Raw genomic sequence first — 19338 nt, 5'->3', positions numbered from 1 at the left:
GGGAATTATGAAATGATGTTGACGGGAATTATGCAATGATGTTGACGGGGATTATGCAAGGATGTTGACGGAGATTATGCACTGATCTCGGCGATTTTGCGGTACTCTTACGACAATTACGCAGTGATGTTGATGGAGATTATGTAGTGATGTTGACGGGGATTATGCAGTGATGTTGACGGAGATTATGCACTGATGTCGGCGATTTTGCGGTACTCTTACGGCAATTATGCAGTGATGTTGACGGAGATTATGTAGTGATGTTGACGGGGATTATGCAATGATGTTGACGGGGATTATGTAGTGATGTTGACAGCGATTATGCAATGATGTTGACGGGGATTATGCAGTGATGTTGACGGGTATTATGAAATGATGTTGGCGGGGATTATGTAGTGATGTTGACAGCGATTATGCAATGATGTTGACGGGGATTATGAAATGATGTTGACGGGGATTATGAAATGATGTGGGCGGGGATTATGCAATGATGTTGACGGGGATTATGTAGTGATGTTGACAGCGATTATGCAATGATGTTGACGGGGATTATGAAATGATGTTGACGGGGATTATGAAATGATGTTGGCGGGGATTATGAAATGATGTTGACGGGGATTATGTAGTGATGTTGACAGCGATTATGCAATGATGTTGACGGGGATTATGCAATTATGTTGACGGGGATTATGCATTTATGTTGACGAGGATTATGCATTGATGTTGACAGCGATTATGGAGTGATGTTGACGGCGATTGTGCAGTGATGTTGACGGAGATTATGCAGTGATGTTGACGGGGATTATGCAGTGATATTAACGAAGACTATGGCGTGATTTTGACGCGATTATGCAATGATATTGACGGCGATTATGCACTGATGTTGAGGCTACTATGCATTGATATTGATGACGTGTATTCAATGATGTTGACAAATATGGAGTGATAATGACGTGCACGACAATGATGACTTTAATGACCATTATGAAAAAGTACTGATGTAGCCTATTATACTTATCTCTCATACTTTCAATTTATCCATTTACTGCTATCATTGTTCTGTATTTCTGAAGAAACGTGTTTTGAAATACAAAGTCACGGTTTGAATCAGATAATCTAGAGCTCTGTTCAACGCATCGATAAATAACGATCGAAGCCTGGATTCAACATCGAGAAACAGTCAGGTGATTGATTTACGTTGAACCTTAGTATACTGATTAGAGATTAGACTGGTAGAAATGAAGATGAAGGTGGTAGAAATTCTGATTGAAGATGTTAGAAATAGACATTCGCAGGCATAGGTATGCAAACATCAAACTGATAGGGTTGGGTTGAAGGTAGAAGTTGGAATGAAGTTGCTAGAAATGAGGATGAAGTTGCGAGAAGTGGGGATGAAGTTGCGAGAAATGGGGATGAAGTTGCTAGAAGTGGGGATGAAATTGCTAGAAGTGGGGATGAAAATACTAGAATCGGGGATGAAGTTGCTATAATCGTTGCTAGAATAGGGGATGAAATAGCTAGAATTGAGATACAGTAATGAAGACGCAGAAAGTGAATAATGTGAAGAGGAAGACAGTGAGTGTAAATGGAAATATCGGTATCATATTTTATTTTTCATAACGACGTTAATTACTAGTGAATTCGAATACTAGTGAGATATGACACTGAACTGTAAAAAAATAGACTACTCCTAGAACACAATATTGATGATTCAACTTGTATGTAAATGACCCGAGAAGAATATAAATACTTTTGCGGGTTAGATTCGGAAATACAAGTTTTACGGCTTAGATAATCTCCTGATCCAGAAACTGAGGATTAAGCAGGAATGCGGCGATTTGTACGTGCGATCTCTTCCAACTGTGATATCAGACACTGTCACGTGACGAACAGAGGTCAGCACAAAGTGTCACATAATCTTATGACACAGCACACAATTTGACCTGCGCTTTCGTGCTTGATACAAATCTCGTTGCCTACTCAGGCAGCTAGGCTTAGCCGTAGAATAGATTGAGACTTTGTTATGAAAGAAGTTTAATAGGAATTGAAAACCCGGAAGATTATGAAAGTTCAGTGGACAAAGGACAAACCCTCCGCGTGTTTTGTTTTGTCTGATCACAAAGGTATTATCTTCTTTTACCTATTCCCCTGTCTTTGACTTCAAATACACATGGTATACCTACTGTGTACGAGTCTCGTAAGTAGGGACCGTACTTTGTCCAATGAGGCTAGAAGATTGCGAGTATTGCTGCACTTTTTAAGTATACGACGCCCGTGCATTAGCAAGCGAAGTACTTGACTGACAGATCATGCAACTCTTGTTTCGTCAAGTGGGCAGAGTAATACATGGGCCACTTTAACAATTACACTAATATTTACAATTTAAATTATTTACACTATGTACATTAGAACACTATTTTTATTATTTACACTGTAATAAAGAATGCAGGCCTAAATTGATCAAACAATATTTACAATATTAAACTTATGTACAGCTCCCGCAAGAAACGATTACCGAAAAGCAATGGTGGCGTTGCTGTCTGTTTTGATGTGTGTATGTAGGCACGCCGAGGGGGGATAGGTGCGGGCCGATGGAAGTACTGTCTCTTCCAAGAAGATGAACAAATGAGGACATTGCTGTGGAAATAAAGAACGTAGCAAGAGAAAAATTCGAAGTTAATTAAACGCGCAATATACGTTTACGAATGAAATAATAATACCGTGCGATACAAGACACGTATTCACATGCAATGGAACAAACTAAAGTCGTAATGTAACTGTCACAACGCAAGACTGATTCTATCGATGTCATTTCTCTTCCGATTGTACTCTTGAATGTCATTCAAGTTATCTCGTGACCTTTCCTGTCGCTCGCTCTTCCTTATCGCAGTGTTTGATTCGCATTCCTTCCGTCGGTATTCCGTGCTTGCGAGACCTATACAGTGTTGTGCATTGTATTATTTCATAATACTATAGCCTACTTATTTTGTGTAAATAATGTTTGAGCAATGAAAGCCTTCATTCTTTATTATAATGTAATATTGAAAATGGCGTATTTTAGTGCACATAGTGTAAAGGGCTGTCAGACGTTGATTACTTTCTAAAGCCGATTGTCAGAAAGACTGCTTTTCGTATCTAGAATATGTTTGTTCTTCAGATATTACTTTTGTAGAATATTTATTTTTAATATATCATTTTTTTCAGTCCATTATAGATATGAGATGGAACAGAATAGTCATATAACTGTGAGGAAGGCAGTGGACTATATTCATGATAGACTGGGATATGTTTTGGCTGTGAATGGTTCTGATTTTAAGCATCTGTGATAAAGTTTGTTTATATTCTTTTCGCTGTAAGAAAAATCCTAATATAAACAATAGCACGTGACTGAAATGAGGCTTCATTGGCCGCTGTTTGGCGCCATAGATTTTCAGTACGTGTTCCCGCCTACTGTTGTACATTCTGTTTCATGTTAAACATTTCCCGTTACTCATCAAGTAAGCCTAACCTCACTACTATGCATTCGTTTGCTTAGGAAACATTTACTTTATAATTACTGTAATTAAAACTCACATAACTTATTATATACATTTAAGACTATTTGTTTTTCTCCGCCTTTGAGAGGTTTTCCACTCTTATGATTAATAACGACATACACCGAGGATGCAGAAGTCATACTTCAGTACGACGTGCTTATGTGAAGAACTACGAGCTCAAGTGACGCCAGCTTGTTTCAGGAACAGACTACCTCGGTATTACTGTTGGTATTCATCCGCGTTCATAGTACATAACAAAATATAAAAGTAGCTTTTCTTTTACATAGCGTTTTACATATGAGTGAAGTTATATGTTTCATCGTATTTAACAACTAGAATTCAATTTTTTATTTTCAAATAATACAAGATGATAGTTTCCAAATACGGGCTATATTTTCCTGCGTCATGTGAGTGTTTCGACTGGGAGCCAATCACGGGTATGACAGCCACGTGCTTGTGTTTACATTAGAATTTTTCTTACAGCGAAAACACTATATTTATTTTGATGTACCGAAGTACATATGATATTTCCATGCAGATATTCTGCGTCATCATATGATGAAAGAGTGATGGAACGGAGAAAAATTCCGGGTTGGCTTAGTGGATAAAGCATCAGCACGTAGAGCTGAAAATCCGGGTTCAAATCCCGGCGCCGGAGAGAATTTTTCTCCGTTCCATCACTCTTTCATCATTTGATGACGCAGAATATCTGCATGGAAATATCATATGTACTTCGGTACATCAAAATAAATCTGATATGCGTAATAAATCACTTTGTGATTTAAGACGGCGCCCATACCGTCGGATCCCGGCCAACCAGTCACTCATTCGAGTGCACCTCAACACATGTATGGACTTCGGTCCTGCGTTCATAGACATCTATGACGTAGTGTAGAGGGCGGCCACTAGAGGGAACCCAAGAGATGGAGCTTAATCCGAGACGATTCTAACCGGCGTCGGGGTTGTATCCGGCGTGGCTTAGTGGATAAAGCATCAGCACGTAGAGCTGAAAACCCGGGTTCAAATCCCGGCGCCGGAGAGAATTTTTCTCCGTTCCATCACTCTTTCATCAGAAAACAGTATAGTTACAGTGTTTTGTTCTGTTTTATATCTTACTCAACATGATTTTACATGCTTATTTGTCTCAAATTTGAAGTCCACGAAACAAGTTTAGTGAATAGTTGAGAGATAGACGGGAGAAAGGGTAAAGTTTCTACGCATTCATACGTAAAATTTAATGGAGATTTGGAATATGTACATTTTAATATAGAGTGTCAAAAAAGTTTACTATCACACTCTTTATGTCTGAATAACTGTTTTCGAACAGTGGCACAATATCGTATGGTTTATCTCCAACAGTTTTTGTACGAGTACAAGACTTTTTTTTTTTTTTTTGTAAAATTAAAATTTAAGACGTTATTAACAATATTCCATACTTATTGTTCACCTTGTGTAACAGGTTATTATTATTATTATTATTATTATTATTATTATTATTATTGCGTGTTATTATTCGGTTGAGAAGCTCTTATCATCCAGTCTGCTGTCCAAAAATCTGAAAGTTAGAATTTATAAAACAGTTATATTACCGGTTCTTCTGTATGGTTGTGAAACTTGGACTCTCACTCTGAGAGAGGAACATAGGTTCAGGGTGTTTGAGAATAAGGTGCTTAGGAAAATATTTGGGGCTAAGCGGGATGAAGTTACAGGAGAATGGAGAAAGTTACATAACACAGAACTGCACGCATTGTATTCTTCACCTAACATAATTAGGAACATTAAATCCAGACGTTTGAGGTGGGCAGGGCATGTAGCACGTATGGGCGAATCCAGAAATGCATATAGAGTGTTAGTTGGGAGACCGGAGGGAAAAAGACCTTTAGGGAGGCCGAGACGTAGATGGGAGGATAATATTAAAATGGATTTGAGGGAGGTGGGGTATGATGATAGAGACTGGATTAATCTTGCACAGGATAGGGACCGCTGGCGGGCTTATGTGAGGGCGGCACTGAACCTACGGGTTCCTTAAAAGCCATTTGTAAGTAAGTATTATTATTATTATTATTATTATTATTATTATTATTATTGCCACCGGCGTGGCTCAGTCGGTTAAGGCGCTTGCCTGCCGGTCTGAAGTTACGTTCGGGCGCGGGTTCGATCCCCGCTTAGGCTGACTACCTGGTTGGGTTTTTTCCGAGGTTTTCCCCAACCGTAATGTGAATGCAAGGTAATCTATGGCGAATCCTCGGCCTCATCTCGCCAAATACCATCTCGCTATCACCAATCTCATCGACGCTAAATAACCTAGTTGTTGATACAGCGTCGTTAAATAACAAACTAAAATAAAAAAAAAATTATTATTATTATTATTATTATTATTATTATTATTATTATTATTATTATTAAGTAGGATTGTACAGAATTTAATTTAGTTACCTTAATTATTACAATGGTAAATTTTGGGGAAAAAAATAACCTTGTTATGAATTGTTGTTATTCCAATATTCTGTGCACCACTTGCCTGCGGCACACAGTTTAGAAACAGTGAGAACAGAACGTCGTTTCCTGCCTCTCACGCTCTGTGGTAGACCTTTATCGACATTAGACCTCGTCGTCGCCGACATTATTGTGTCGGCAAGGATTCTCCTCGTGCGTGGCCACGTGAGCCAGAGGCACATGCGCCAGGAAGGCCCTAATGAGGACGCCGCGATGCAGCGTCATAAATATCCCATTGATAGTTTTCGTGTTTCCAACGCGGTTGTTATCCCCACAGAGTAACCTTTCAGTCGCCGCGGGGTCATTAACTCTACAATCCACATCACTGAAAACTAATTAAAATACGTACGGAATCTAAGATATTATTGTTATTGAACTTATATTTAAGTTTCGGACGCGAACCCGAGACCCCCAGTTCTACCCACAGGACGCTCTAACCATTGAGCTACGCCGAAATTGACTTAATATACAGGATGATTCACGAGGATTTACCGTGCCTTATGGAGCTTATTTCCGAAGACATTCTGAGCAAAAAAGTCACATAAACATGTGTCCTAATCTCAATATTTTCAGAGTTAAGGCTGGTTCACAATAAACCTGGAACAGAAACGACAACAAGAACGAGAACGGAAATATTGTTAAAATAAATGTATTTAAATGTAAGCATTCACAATTAACTGTTGTGAATGTTTACATTTAAACACATTTATTTTAACATTATTTCCGTTCTCGTTGTCGTTTCCGTTCCCGGTTTATTGTGAACCAGCCTTTACATTAATTTGAAGTTGTTAATAAAATACATTTTCTCTTTAATTTTAAAGGTAAAAAAATATTACAAATAGAGAATGGACTATTCAGAAGTAACATTTCTTTAATTGGCTAGTGTTCTGAAGCTAAAAATGTGTTGTTAATTCCTATGTACAGATTTTGTTTTTCAGTGTTTAACTAAAACTTACATCATTCTTACGTACTTATATCTACGTAATTGTCATTGCCTCAATGTAACACGTGCTGTGCTGACCATACTAATTCTACTATTCCTTTAGTTGTGAGATTATATTCATATGTATTAATTCTTTTTTTTTTTAAGTTAATACTGTATACTAAAATGTATTTTCCTGTATGTGATTTGATCCTGTTTGAGTGGAAGAGACTCTGCCAGGGAAAATAAAACTATTATTATTATTACTATTATTATTATTATTATTATTATTACTATTATTATTATTATTATTATTATTATTATTATCACAAAAATTGTTACAAATCATACAACGTCAGGAACGTGATTCTTTACAGTTTAATCATGCATCCTAATGTACAGGCTTAAAGAATTTGCAAGAGTAACGTGATTTGTAACAATCGTTGTGATAGTGTGTAAGAAAATGTAATTTTATAGTTAAAAAATTCTATGAAGCAGCTATGGAATTCACAACACATTTCTAGCTTCAGAATATTAGCTAATTAAAGAAATGTTTCATTCTTTATCTGTAATATTCTTTTACCCTTGAAACTCAAGAATAATGTTTATATGACATTTTATGCTCAGAATGTCGTCGGAAATAAACTCTGTAAGGGACGGTAAATCCTCGTGACTCACTCTACGTAGGCCTATGTGTCAATATACATGTCGAAAATGGAGTAAGGCCACTAAGTGCCAAAGGAGAAAGGTTCGATCCGTGCTGGTGATTGAGCGTCGACGTACAGTATTTCAGTGGTCAGAGCGTCCAGTGCGTAGAACTGGGGGTTCCGGGTTCGATCCCCTGCGCCGGAGCGAATTTTTCTCCATTAACAACTTATGTTTGTTATCCTGAAGGGGAAGGACGAATCCTAGCGCGACGTCCAATTTAAGAACTTTACGCTGATTCCCAGCTAGGCTCAATCCCAACCCACACCACCTGACAACGCTAAGGTTCGGCGAGTATAGTGTGCCCAACTACAGCGGAATTTGAGGCTTCGGGAGACATAGCGGCGATAATCGAATTCCTCCCGAAATGTAGCGGAATTTAAAAAGATATTCAAGTTAGAAACTTAAATATATATATTTTGTCAGACATTTTCCAAATAAATGTTCTGCAACTTTTGCTTAATTCTGATGTTCCAAGAGATGGCGGTAATGCTTGTAATCTCAGGTAGAAATCAAAATCTCACTGCTTTCCCAATTATAGAAGAGAAATAGGCTGTTACCTATCGTTTGTAAGTCATTAAAATCAGAACTTCAAAATGAAAATGTATTCTGTGAGACCTACAAAATAGATGATAATCATATCACGAGTTCAACCAATTAATATATGATAATTCTACATGAACTTCACAGGATTCATCTGGGGAGGAATCTGATTAACTTTTATATTACTTACTTACTTACTTACTTACTTACAAATGGCTTTTAAGGAACCCGAAGGTTCATTGCCGCCCTCACATAAGCCCGCCATCGGTCCCTATCCTGTGCAAGATTAATCCAGTCTCTATCATCATATCCCACCTCCCTCAAATCCATTTTAATATTATCCTCCCATCTACGTCTCGGCCTCCCTAAAGGTCTTTTTCCCTCCGGTCTCCCAACTAACACTCTATATGCATTTCTGGATTCGCCCATACGTGCTATTACCTATATGAAAAGTACAATATTGTATACAGGGTTTCCCATTTATATTGTGCATCTATTATAACGTTTTTGTTTGGATGGTAGTCTATTGGAATTTTTGTTTTTGAGCGTTTTATTAGAACGAGGGGCTAACATGAGTGTGGAGATTTGGTGCATGTAACTACATTATGGTACAAGATACACGTGACGTCATCAATTTTTCAAATAGCGTTATATACTTTAATCATGTTACATTAATTACACACATTTAGACGAGTTCAAAAATGTATCACAATGTCAACTTCCTAACCAATAACAATACGAAACAAAAACGTACTTTCAATGTGATAATGTTATGCTTTGAGAGTCACAGAAGATGTTCCAAATGGTGATCATTCACATTAATGCACATTCGAAGGCGTTCCTCGAAAGACCGTATGACTGCCTGGCATGTTGCTGGCTGAATGGACACACAAGTCTGTCGAATGCGTTGCTCCATGTCGTCTGATGTCAGAATGTTCGGGTACACACTGTCCTTTACAGTTCCCCACAGGAAGAAGTCGAGTGGCGAGAGGTCCGGAGAACGTGCAGGCCACTGTACGTGGATTGTGGCATCGACAGTTTTTGTAGTTTGTTTACATGTTAAGACAGCAAACACACAACACACGACGTGTACGGACATCAGTCGTCTTTGGTTTTGTGTAAGTTAATGCACAAGATGAATGGGGCACCGCAACAAACGGCACATTCTGATAGCATTCATTTTGCATTTTGTTGTTGTTATTAATTGGGAAGGTGACATTGTGATACATTTTTGAACTCGTCTTAATGTGTGTAATCAATGGAACATGATTGAAGTATACAGTGCTATTTGAAAAAATTGATGACGTCATGTGTATCTTGTACCACAATGTAGTTACATGCACCAAATCTCTACAATCATGTTAGCCCTTCGTTCTAACATAACTCTCAAAAACAAAAATTCCAATACCTATTCAAATAAAAAAGTTATAGTGCACAATATAAATGGGACACCCTATATACTTAGATCCACAACCACATTAACGATTTTTCAGTAATAATTTTTCAGTAGTGCTAATTCCAAGCTGTTCTCTTGTTGCAGAATGTCAGTTCGGGAAATCACTGCACGAAATGGGGTCCACGTGGTTCGCAGATCTGGGCCCTCCTTTTGGTGTCATGTACTGCATAAAGTGCGAGTGTATTCCGGTGAGTACTTTCACATTTGTCTCTTACATGTCCTTTTCAATGTATCTAAGGACGTTTGTATTTAGCGGCGCTGTCAGTAACGTTACGTGAAAAGGGAAGGTCCCAGTTCATTGCTATAAATGACAGTGAGCTAGATAAAAGTCAAGTTGGGCCGTAGAGAGCAAAAAAAAATAACTTAATTTCATCGAAGGCTTGTTGGATCCTAGAAATGGTCTCCAATTTATGACGGAGAGGAAAGTTTGTATTCCCGTTTGCAACGAACCCACGTTATTCCAATCTATTGAGCTATAGCCATCGTGTTGTATATAGAGTGAGGATTTGCATAAAAATGCATCTTTTATTGATATGTTATTTTTAAGAACGAAGAATAATCGAGTAATTACACTGTTCAACAATGAAAATGTAAGTTGAATAAAAATAGCCAATTCTTGTCATTTTTGATGTATTGATCATGAATATCAAAGAGAAAATTAATAATTAGCTCGATTTCATTTTACATTGCTTTGTTATAGTGGGGTAATTTTATAGCAAGTTAAAAAAATTAAAATTACAATAGTTTATTTCATTATTCTGGTAGTAAACATCTCTTCCTCCTAATTTTCAGTGATCTTTTTTTTTGTCTCTCTCCTGCTCAATTTCAGTAATTTTTAATGCGCCTACTTATTTGAGTTCGTTTTTCACATACAGTAGCGTGCAAATTAATCCGAACACGACATATTTTACATCTTCTGTCATTGTTGGCCTCACAGCTGCTCATACCGCTTTAATTGACATCTGTAGTACGTGTAATTCCATTGTTGAAGGTCTGTCGTTATTATTTTTTTTATAATATGTGACATTTTGCCTGTCGTTTTGTACTTATAAGCATTTCAGTTGCGTTGAAGACTTAATACTGCAATCCTGTGTACATTCTGTCTTCTTCACAAATTAATACAACTCCACGAAAACGGTCTAAAATTATAACATTAGCAGAGCATTCATCTATGACACAGAGGCAAATTGCTGCAGAATGTCACATCGGTTTGGCTACGAATGTACTTTTTTCCGATGAGTCTCATTTCGAGGTCCACGGCCACCATGTTTCTTACGTACGGAAAGGATCCGAAAAAGTAACAGCAGCTCATCTCCAACAAGCACCCAAATACCCCCCTAAAGTAATGTTTTGGGGTTGTTTTACACATGAAGGGCCTGGAGCATTAATACCTATCTGACAAATATATTCACTTATTGGAAACCAGAATCGTGCCCCAGCTGCAAAAATCATTTCCGGATGGCAGAGGTGTGTTCCAACAAGACCTGGCACCATGCCATACGTCTCGAAAAACTACAGAATTCTTCAACAAGAAGAATATTCATGTACTCCCCTGGCCAGGCAACTCACCCGACATCAACCCCATTGAGAACTTGTGGTCAATTTGCAAAAGAAGAATGCAAAAAATGGATTGTTTTACAAAGGAGAAGATGATTTCTGCCCTCATTGGTGTATGGTTTCGCGATGAAGAAATGAAGAATATTTGTGGGAAATTAGTGGAATCCTTGCCAAATCATCTCAGAGCTGTTATTAGGAACAAGGGAGGCCGCATAGATTACTGAGGTATGTCTTAGATCCTTTTTTTTCATCCCGTTTGAGTGTTTTTGCATAAGTAATTACGTTGTTCGGATTAATTTGCACGCTACTGTAAGTGTTAGGTGTATGGGCGATTGTTGATATATATTTAAGGACTTGACAATAAGAGTGATTTCTGTTAAAGTGAACGAAAATGCCACGAATCTATGTGAACAATGCTAACATATTTTGCTATTTGTGACGAGAAGTGACATTATCTTCACAAAACCTCCATTAATTAGAAAAGCCTACCAGTGTTATTTTGGTTGTAAAATTAGGGACCAGAATAAAACTCGGATTCCGCATGTAATCTGCAACGCTGGTGTCAGCAACCTAAGAAACTGAATTAATAGGAAAAGACGTCCTTCGCAGTACTGTATATAAAACATTATTTTTCTTCAAAGCCCAACCATGCTTTAAAAATAAGCATTTATTGTTTTGATTAGTTTCATTTACTAAAATGTTTAGTCAGTTGTCTCCAGTCTTTTCAGTTGGACTTTTGTAACAGAGATTGGATTCCCACTTAACGTAAAGGAACGATTGTGTCGCCGCCTTCTCGCAGAATATGAAAAGACAGGTAGAAAAAAATGTGTTGAGCACGTTAAAAATAACAAAGAACAATATTTTTCTGGTGCTAATGTAATAGACAGTGAAACTGACAGAATAATTTCGTTAGGAGGATGTTTAACTGATAGCGGTGTAGCATCAGATGACTTGTCAATCACTAGCGACAGATTAGTGGGAAGGAAGGTCAGTGCCGAGAGGAGAGGTGAAAGTGTTTCTGTGAGTTCAAAAGCTGAAATGGTGAGAAGTGAAGAAAAAGAATGACGAGTTTATAACAGAAAATGGTGAAGTGGATGTTTCTGGTCCAGAGACGGCTAAGGAAGAGACGACTAAGGACTTAGTAAATAAATTGAAATATGAATTAGAGGAGTGTAATAAGAAGTTAAATAGTAAGTTAGATAAGACGATAGAAGTAATGAACATAGGTAAGGAGTATGGTGGAGAAGGCTAGCTAGGATAACGAAGTATAATATGTAGAAAATTAGTTAGATCTGAAAATAAAATGTACACAAGAAACAGACATAATAACGAACATATTGGACAATGGTGTAATATGTTTTAGTAACAAGTATTATTAGAAACAGTGTGTGTTCGATATACAGACGTGGACAAATTATTAACAAAATTGACGATTTTTATGATTAATTCTATTTACAAAATTTTACTTTTCAATTTAGACTACAGTTGACAATTCTGTATATTTCTATCATTACAGTAGATAGAAATACGCAAAAATTTCAAATGTAGGCTATTCTAAATTGAAGAGTCAAATTTTATAAAGGAAATATATATAATAAAATCTTTAATTTTGCTAATAATTTGTAAATATTATGCAAAAATGTCAACTGCAGTCTAAAGGGAAGAGTAAAATTTTGTAAAAATATATAGTAAAAATTTTCAGTTTTGCTAATAATTTGGAAATATCCAAAATGTCACCTGTAGTCTAAATTGAATAGTCGAATTTTGTAAAAAATATATTTAAAAATCTTCACTTTTGCTAATAATTTGTAAATATGCGAAAATATCAATTGTAGTCTAAATTGAAGAGTGAAATTTTGTAAAAATATAAAAAATAAAAATCTTCGATTTCTCTAATAATTTGGAAATATCCAAATATATCAACTGTAGTCTAAATTGAAGAATCATAGTTTGTAAAAATATATAATAAAAATCTCCAATTTTGCTAATAATTTGTCCACGTCTGTAGTCTAAGTGATCTGAAAATCAAGAACAGAGTGATAAAAGTGTCAATTTTGAATGAATTGAGCCGTTCAGAGCAGAAGTGGTTTAAGTTAAAATTGGGTTATGAGGTTTAAAGTAAAAATTCTGTAAAATACAGCGCAAAGTAGCAATTAATGTGTCCTTCTTGCTATCCGCTGACTAATAATAGTTTAAATAAATTGAATATTAATTGCTACTTTGCGCTGTATTTTAAGAATGTTTACTTTAATCCTCATTACCCATTTTTGACTTACACCATTTCTGCTCTGAACGGCTCAATTAGAGAAGTGTAATAAAACGATAGAGATAATGAAAATAGGTGAGGAGTATGGCGGGGGAGGCTAGCTAGGATAGTGAAGTGTAATATGTAGAAAATTAGTGAGATCTGAAAATGAAATGTACACAAGAAACAGACATAATAGCGAACATATTGGACAGTGGTGTAGTATGTTTTAGTAACAAGTATTATTAGAAACAGTATGTGTTCGATATATGTGTACTGAAGATCAAGAACAGAGTCGAAAAAGGTCAATTTTGAATTATCTAAATTCAGTTGTTAGGTTTTAAAGGTGGGGATACTGATCGATTTAAATGGAGTCGAAAGTCAAATAAAGAGCGTCTACAAAAGGTATATCTGTAATGAATGTAATTGTGGCACCGGATACAAAACTTGTGAGGTCCACATTACATGGATGTAAATGTTGACATCATATATATATATATATATATATATATATATATATATATAAATCAGTAGCGACAATGGTTCAGATTAATGGAGGAAAACTCCGACTTCGCCTCCCGCGCAGCGGTAAGGTTAAGTAACTTCCTACAGCGGAGTTTTGGCAGTTGTTAAACTGTAGTGACTTTATTGACTAGAGTAGACTACGGATACTAATATTTATTTTAGAAAACTAGCCGCTCTTAAAAATATGAAACTTGTTCCTCCCGCCTCTGTTCGCGCTCCACACGTTGGGAACCACTGCATTAAGATGCTGGTTCATAAAAAACGAGTGAGTATCGACATTGTATGGTGATCTGCTGCTCCGAGATTGATTGGAAGCGCTCGTAGCCAGCCAGTCAACCAATTCACCGCACGCCAACCTCTGGAGCCGGCGCCACTGAAAGGTCACCATCTCACAATACGTCTGCGGATTCAACAGCGTCCTTGTCGGCTGGTTTACAGGACGTGCAAAACCAGAACATAACTTAACAACGAGATATAGATGTGGTAACATTTCGAGTGTATCAACAGAAAAGAATATTTATTATACAACATCGTGCGCGTCTGATTTACTTCCATGTCCTGAACCCCTCCAAGAAGAGACTAGTTTCGAAATCTCTGTGTTCTGGCTCCAAAATTTACGGTTCCCATATTCATAGAACGGCAGATTTTTGAAGGGGTCAAATAATCTTTACGTTAGCTTTCTTCGAAAAGGAGCTGTACGTGAAAAGTTTGGTTTTACTAACCAAGGCAAATGACGTGCAAAATTTGTAAGGATTTTCAAAGAGCTTATTTAAATTTCATCAGTATCTATGATGTGATGATATTAAGGGTAAACTGATGTGAAATTTCTATTTTCTTAATTATTTTAGGTAGATCTCTGAAATTTTGTACACTCGTCCTAATAAATGTCACTCGAGGTCTGAGATTACTACAGATAATCAAATGGTAAATACAAGAAGGATTACGTATAATGGTCGTCAACCCTCCTTCCCGCGTCTTGGTAAAAGTGAACCTGAGTAAATTCCAAGGTCGAGTACACAATAGCATATCTCTAGTGCTAGAGTCTGGCTGGGCGGAAGAGAAAGCCTACTGGCCTTAGCTCTGCGAGATTAAATAAATTATTATTATTATTATTATTATTATTATTATTATTATTATTATTATTATTATTAGTGCTAAAATCGGTCACTGTCTACTACCTACATGGTCAGATCAGATTCAAATGTCGAACTGTGAACATCAGGATGTCGAAGCATAAAGTGTTTAAGTCGGAAGATAAAGTGAACATTAGTATTGATATTGAACGTGGTCTGTCCCAAATGGGCATAATACACTGTCGGTCTTACTAATAAACCGTGTATTGTTTTTATACGAGACTTATGCAGCGTTGAGACAGAAAACGTTACTAATAAACCATGCATAAGCGATGGATGTATAAACAATCTGTAACTATACAATGGGAATTGCTTTGCAGTAGTTTTATATACGAAACCCCTTGTTTAAGCGTTGTATATAGAGAAAAAATGGCCGCCCCTCTAACAGCTGTTCGTATCGACTGTCATTTTATGATGATGGATGCCTTGTAACCAGAGAAGAACACACCAAAGAGCACAGAATAAGTAGAATAATATTGCTGTAGCTTGTACTCTTTGACCAAAATATAGTGTGGTAATCGATTAGAGCTAGTTGTACTATCGATATTTCACACTACAGAGTAGAGCACTCTACCGGATGCAATAGAGAACCTCAGATATTCTATTACCTTTCGTAACAAACTAATGACGAAACTATGACGTAGCTGTGTAAGAGTTATACTGTTATACACGACGTATGTAGTGATTATTAGTAAGAAATTTACACACGACGTATAATCGAGCTACTCATTGTATAAGACAGTTAAACATCTGTATATAGAGTTTTTATTAGTAAGACCGTGTATGTATAGCAACGTCGGTAGTATAAAAACAGGCACTTCGGTTTTAGTGAATCTCGGATATAGTGAACGAAATATGTTGATCCAAGAGGTTCACTATAACCGGAGTTGACTGTAATATACTGTATAAGTTTAAATAGTCTATGAATTTAGAAGAAATGATTTCTAGGACTTGAGGTTTTTCCGGCGTTGGATATGGAATAATTCTTCTCGGGTTCTCTGCTAGGTGAATTGCATAGTTACTTCCAAGTTTCGATGACTAGTTCTGCCATCTTCTTCAGGAATTTAACTCATCTGTCTGAGAACACGAGAAGAATTATTCGAAAAGATATCTGTTTTTCACATTGTGTTTACACTTCATATCATTTTCACCATCATTTCATTCATCATACATTTCCCTTCATCCTTGTTTCCACCTTTCTATTTCTGTTTATCATCATTGTCATCTCCCACTTCATCGTTTTCCTATAAATAATATCATTTTCTTGTTAATCTTTCTCTTTCTATTCATTTTTCTAATCATCATTTCCCTCGTCTTCATCAGTTCATCATCTTAATCTTCATCGTCATCATCATACTCTTCCTCTACATATTCCTCTACATTTTTCTCTCACATTCGTCTTCCCCCCCCCCCCCAGATCACATATAGATTGCTCATTCCTATGTTAAAATCGGGTGCACTTTGAAGAGAACAACCGCCAGGATCGCCACCCGTTCGCCGTTAACGAACACAAGATGGCAATACAGCCGCTAATGCAATTCAAATGGGAGTTATGACATATCTCCTTATGTAACTAGATGGCAGCATAGTAAACCTGACAAAAGTTGTTACCGTCAAAGCCTATAGCGCCGAGCAATATGGGTATATATAATCTAGGCTTTCCCCTGAACATTTTAATTTTCTTTCTATTTATCTTAATCAACTTTCTCTTCACCTCCCTCTTCCTAATCATATTCTTTTCTTCAGAGTATCTTCATTTTCATCTTCATCATTATCTTCTTTTTCACATCTTAATCATTATTTTTCTCTTCCTCATCTTGCTCTTCTCCCTCTTCATTATATTCTTCCTCTTCATTGTAATCATCTTCCTCCTGATCTTTCAATATATTTTTCTTCCTCTTCCTCTTCATTAAATATTCTCCATCTTAATCATTATTTTCTTTCTCTTCATCTTCTTCATCACTGTCTTTCTCGTGCTTTTCATCATCTTTCATATTAATCTTCCTTCCGTTTCATCATCTTCATTTTCATCGTCGTCTTCATTCTCATCTTCCTCTCCATCTTAATCTTCCTCTTAATCCTCCTCTTTATCTTCACCTTTACCTTACTTTTCACCTTCATCCTTATTGTCTTCATTATCTTCCTCATCGTCTTTATCCTACTTTTTCTTCGTCTTTACTGTGGATTACATTTTTGGAATATGTTTCAACTCCAGCAAATATGTCTTCTGGTAATTATTTAACCCTGTAAATAGACAATGAAGAGGTTGTGCTGAAGCTGGAATAGATAATAGGGTAATACTACAGTCTAGTATATACAGTCACGAAGCTTGAGTTGTGAGGGTGCTAGGAACAATAGACTGTGCCGGTACTATTTCGCATTGTCTGTAATGAGGCGATAGTAGCGATCCTAGTGGTTAGCAACTATCTATAGATGCATATTTACTACTTATTGAGCTTCGTGACTGTATATACTAGACTGTGGTAATACATTAAAGGCAGAGTATTAATTTAATTGTTACTGTATCCTTATAACTGTTAGTAACTATCATTGTTATGGTCAAATGGTTTAAATTCATTTACTACTCTGCAGCAGCGACTAGTGTTTCTTTCGTAAGCATACTAAAAACGTACTACATAGAACACTATTTCATTAGCCATTTTAAGTTATCGAAGGCGGTTCAGTTGCACAAGTGAGCTTCTATAGTACATGATGTCAGCTATTGAGACACAAAGAAAGACTAGCGCGACTGAGCGTGTTTTGGTCAAACAGTCGTAGTATTCACAAATCGTCCCGATTTTGGTAAAAATTAATATTAAAAATGTCCCCCTTTTGTTTGTAGGTCATGACATGAATTGAAAACATTATGTAAATTATCAGGTTTCTACTTTCCTACCCAGAAATGGAAGTTTGGATTCATAACGCCATAGAATGGTTCGTCGCAGGCTGTCTTACCCAATAACCATAAATTTACTTGCTTATTTTTAGAAACTGTGTCGCTGTTGAACATCTGGTGTCCTGTGTGCTTGAGGACACTCAACGCTATCGAATGATCATCGTCCCAGATTGTTTCTACGAAGAAAAAAAAAAGTACACCTTTTCTATCATCTGATCTCATTGGAGTATTTTAAGACTAATTTTACAATAAAAATCGCCAAACCAATTCTTGACAGACTAGAGGAGAACCACTTCTAAATATCTGTCTGTCTATCTATCTATCTATCTATCTATCTATCTATCTATCTATCTATCTATCTATCTATCTGTCTGTCTGTCTGTCTGTCTGTCTGTCTGTCTGTCTGCCTGCCTGCCTGCCTGCCTGCCTGCCTGCCTGCCTGCCTGCCTGCCTGCCTGTCTGCCTGCCTGCCTATTTATTTATTTATTTATTTATTTATTTATTTATTTATTTATTTATTTATTTATTTATTTATTTATTTATTCTGGTGTAGTTAAGGCCATCAGGCCTTCTCTTCCACATCACCAGAAATACAAATACAATAATAGAAATAAAAAAATACACTATAAACAAAGTAAAGCCACACAAAAATATACACAGTTTGCAGTCACACAAACTTTAAATGAGTTGCAATGTGTAATGGAATAGAAACCTTTTACATTTTTTTTCTGTAATTTATAATAAATTGTGATATAATATGTCATACATTTACACTGGAACTGCTGAAAAGTAATTTTGCAGATAGACTTGCCAAACAAATATTCGAAACGGGGTAAAGTTAGTGTTCAAGGAATGTAGATCTAAATTTCAAGATTAACGTCACATTACCGCACTTGTTTCATTCTGAGTAAGAAACAGAGTACATAATGAAATTATGTGGAAGTCTGGACATTACTGTAGTTTTTTCAACGGAATTCCTATTAGCTAAGACCGATAATTGTTTACATATACCTGGAACAGTTACTGAAGAGATAACGAATAACATGTTGATTTTGGTTGCAACTATATCCATTCTAGAGATGGCCAATGGCTTTCGTTACCATTAAGTGAAGAAATCGTGTACATCATTTTCTCTACCTTGAATTATTGAAAGATGACATCCTCGGAGGCAGGTATTTATGGAGATTAATTTTATAATTTTTTTGTGTTTTTTTAATTTTGGTGTCGACGGAGATTGTTGGAGATTGATTTGTATTCTTCGCGGAGATTAATGGAAATTTTGGAAAATAAAATTATTTTGGAATTGGAGTATTAACTCAGTATG

At 36.5% G+C, this 19338-nt stretch overlaps 1 protein-coding gene across 1 annotated transcript in view; it reads left to right on the top strand.

The window, feature by feature from the left end:
- sog (short gastrulation) overlaps positions 1 to 19338 on the top strand; it is a 456679-nt gene that overhangs the window by 282593 nt on the left and 154748 nt on the right. Inside the window, exon 2 of the mRNA XM_069827830.1 lies at positions 9743 to 9846. Coding sequence (XP_069683931.1) covers positions 9743 to 9846 — 104 coding nt within the window. The remainder of the gene's footprint in view (positions 1 to 9742; positions 9847 to 19338) is intronic.

The sequence above is a fragment of the Periplaneta americana genome, chromosome 6, assembly GCF_040183065.1.
Source record: "Periplaneta americana isolate PAMFEO1 chromosome 6, P.americana_PAMFEO1_priV1, whole genome shotgun sequence".
NCBI classification, from domain to species: Eukaryota; Metazoa; Arthropoda; class Insecta; order Blattodea; family Blattidae; genus Periplaneta; species Periplaneta americana.
This window is presented reverse-complemented; position numbering and strand designations above follow the sequence as displayed.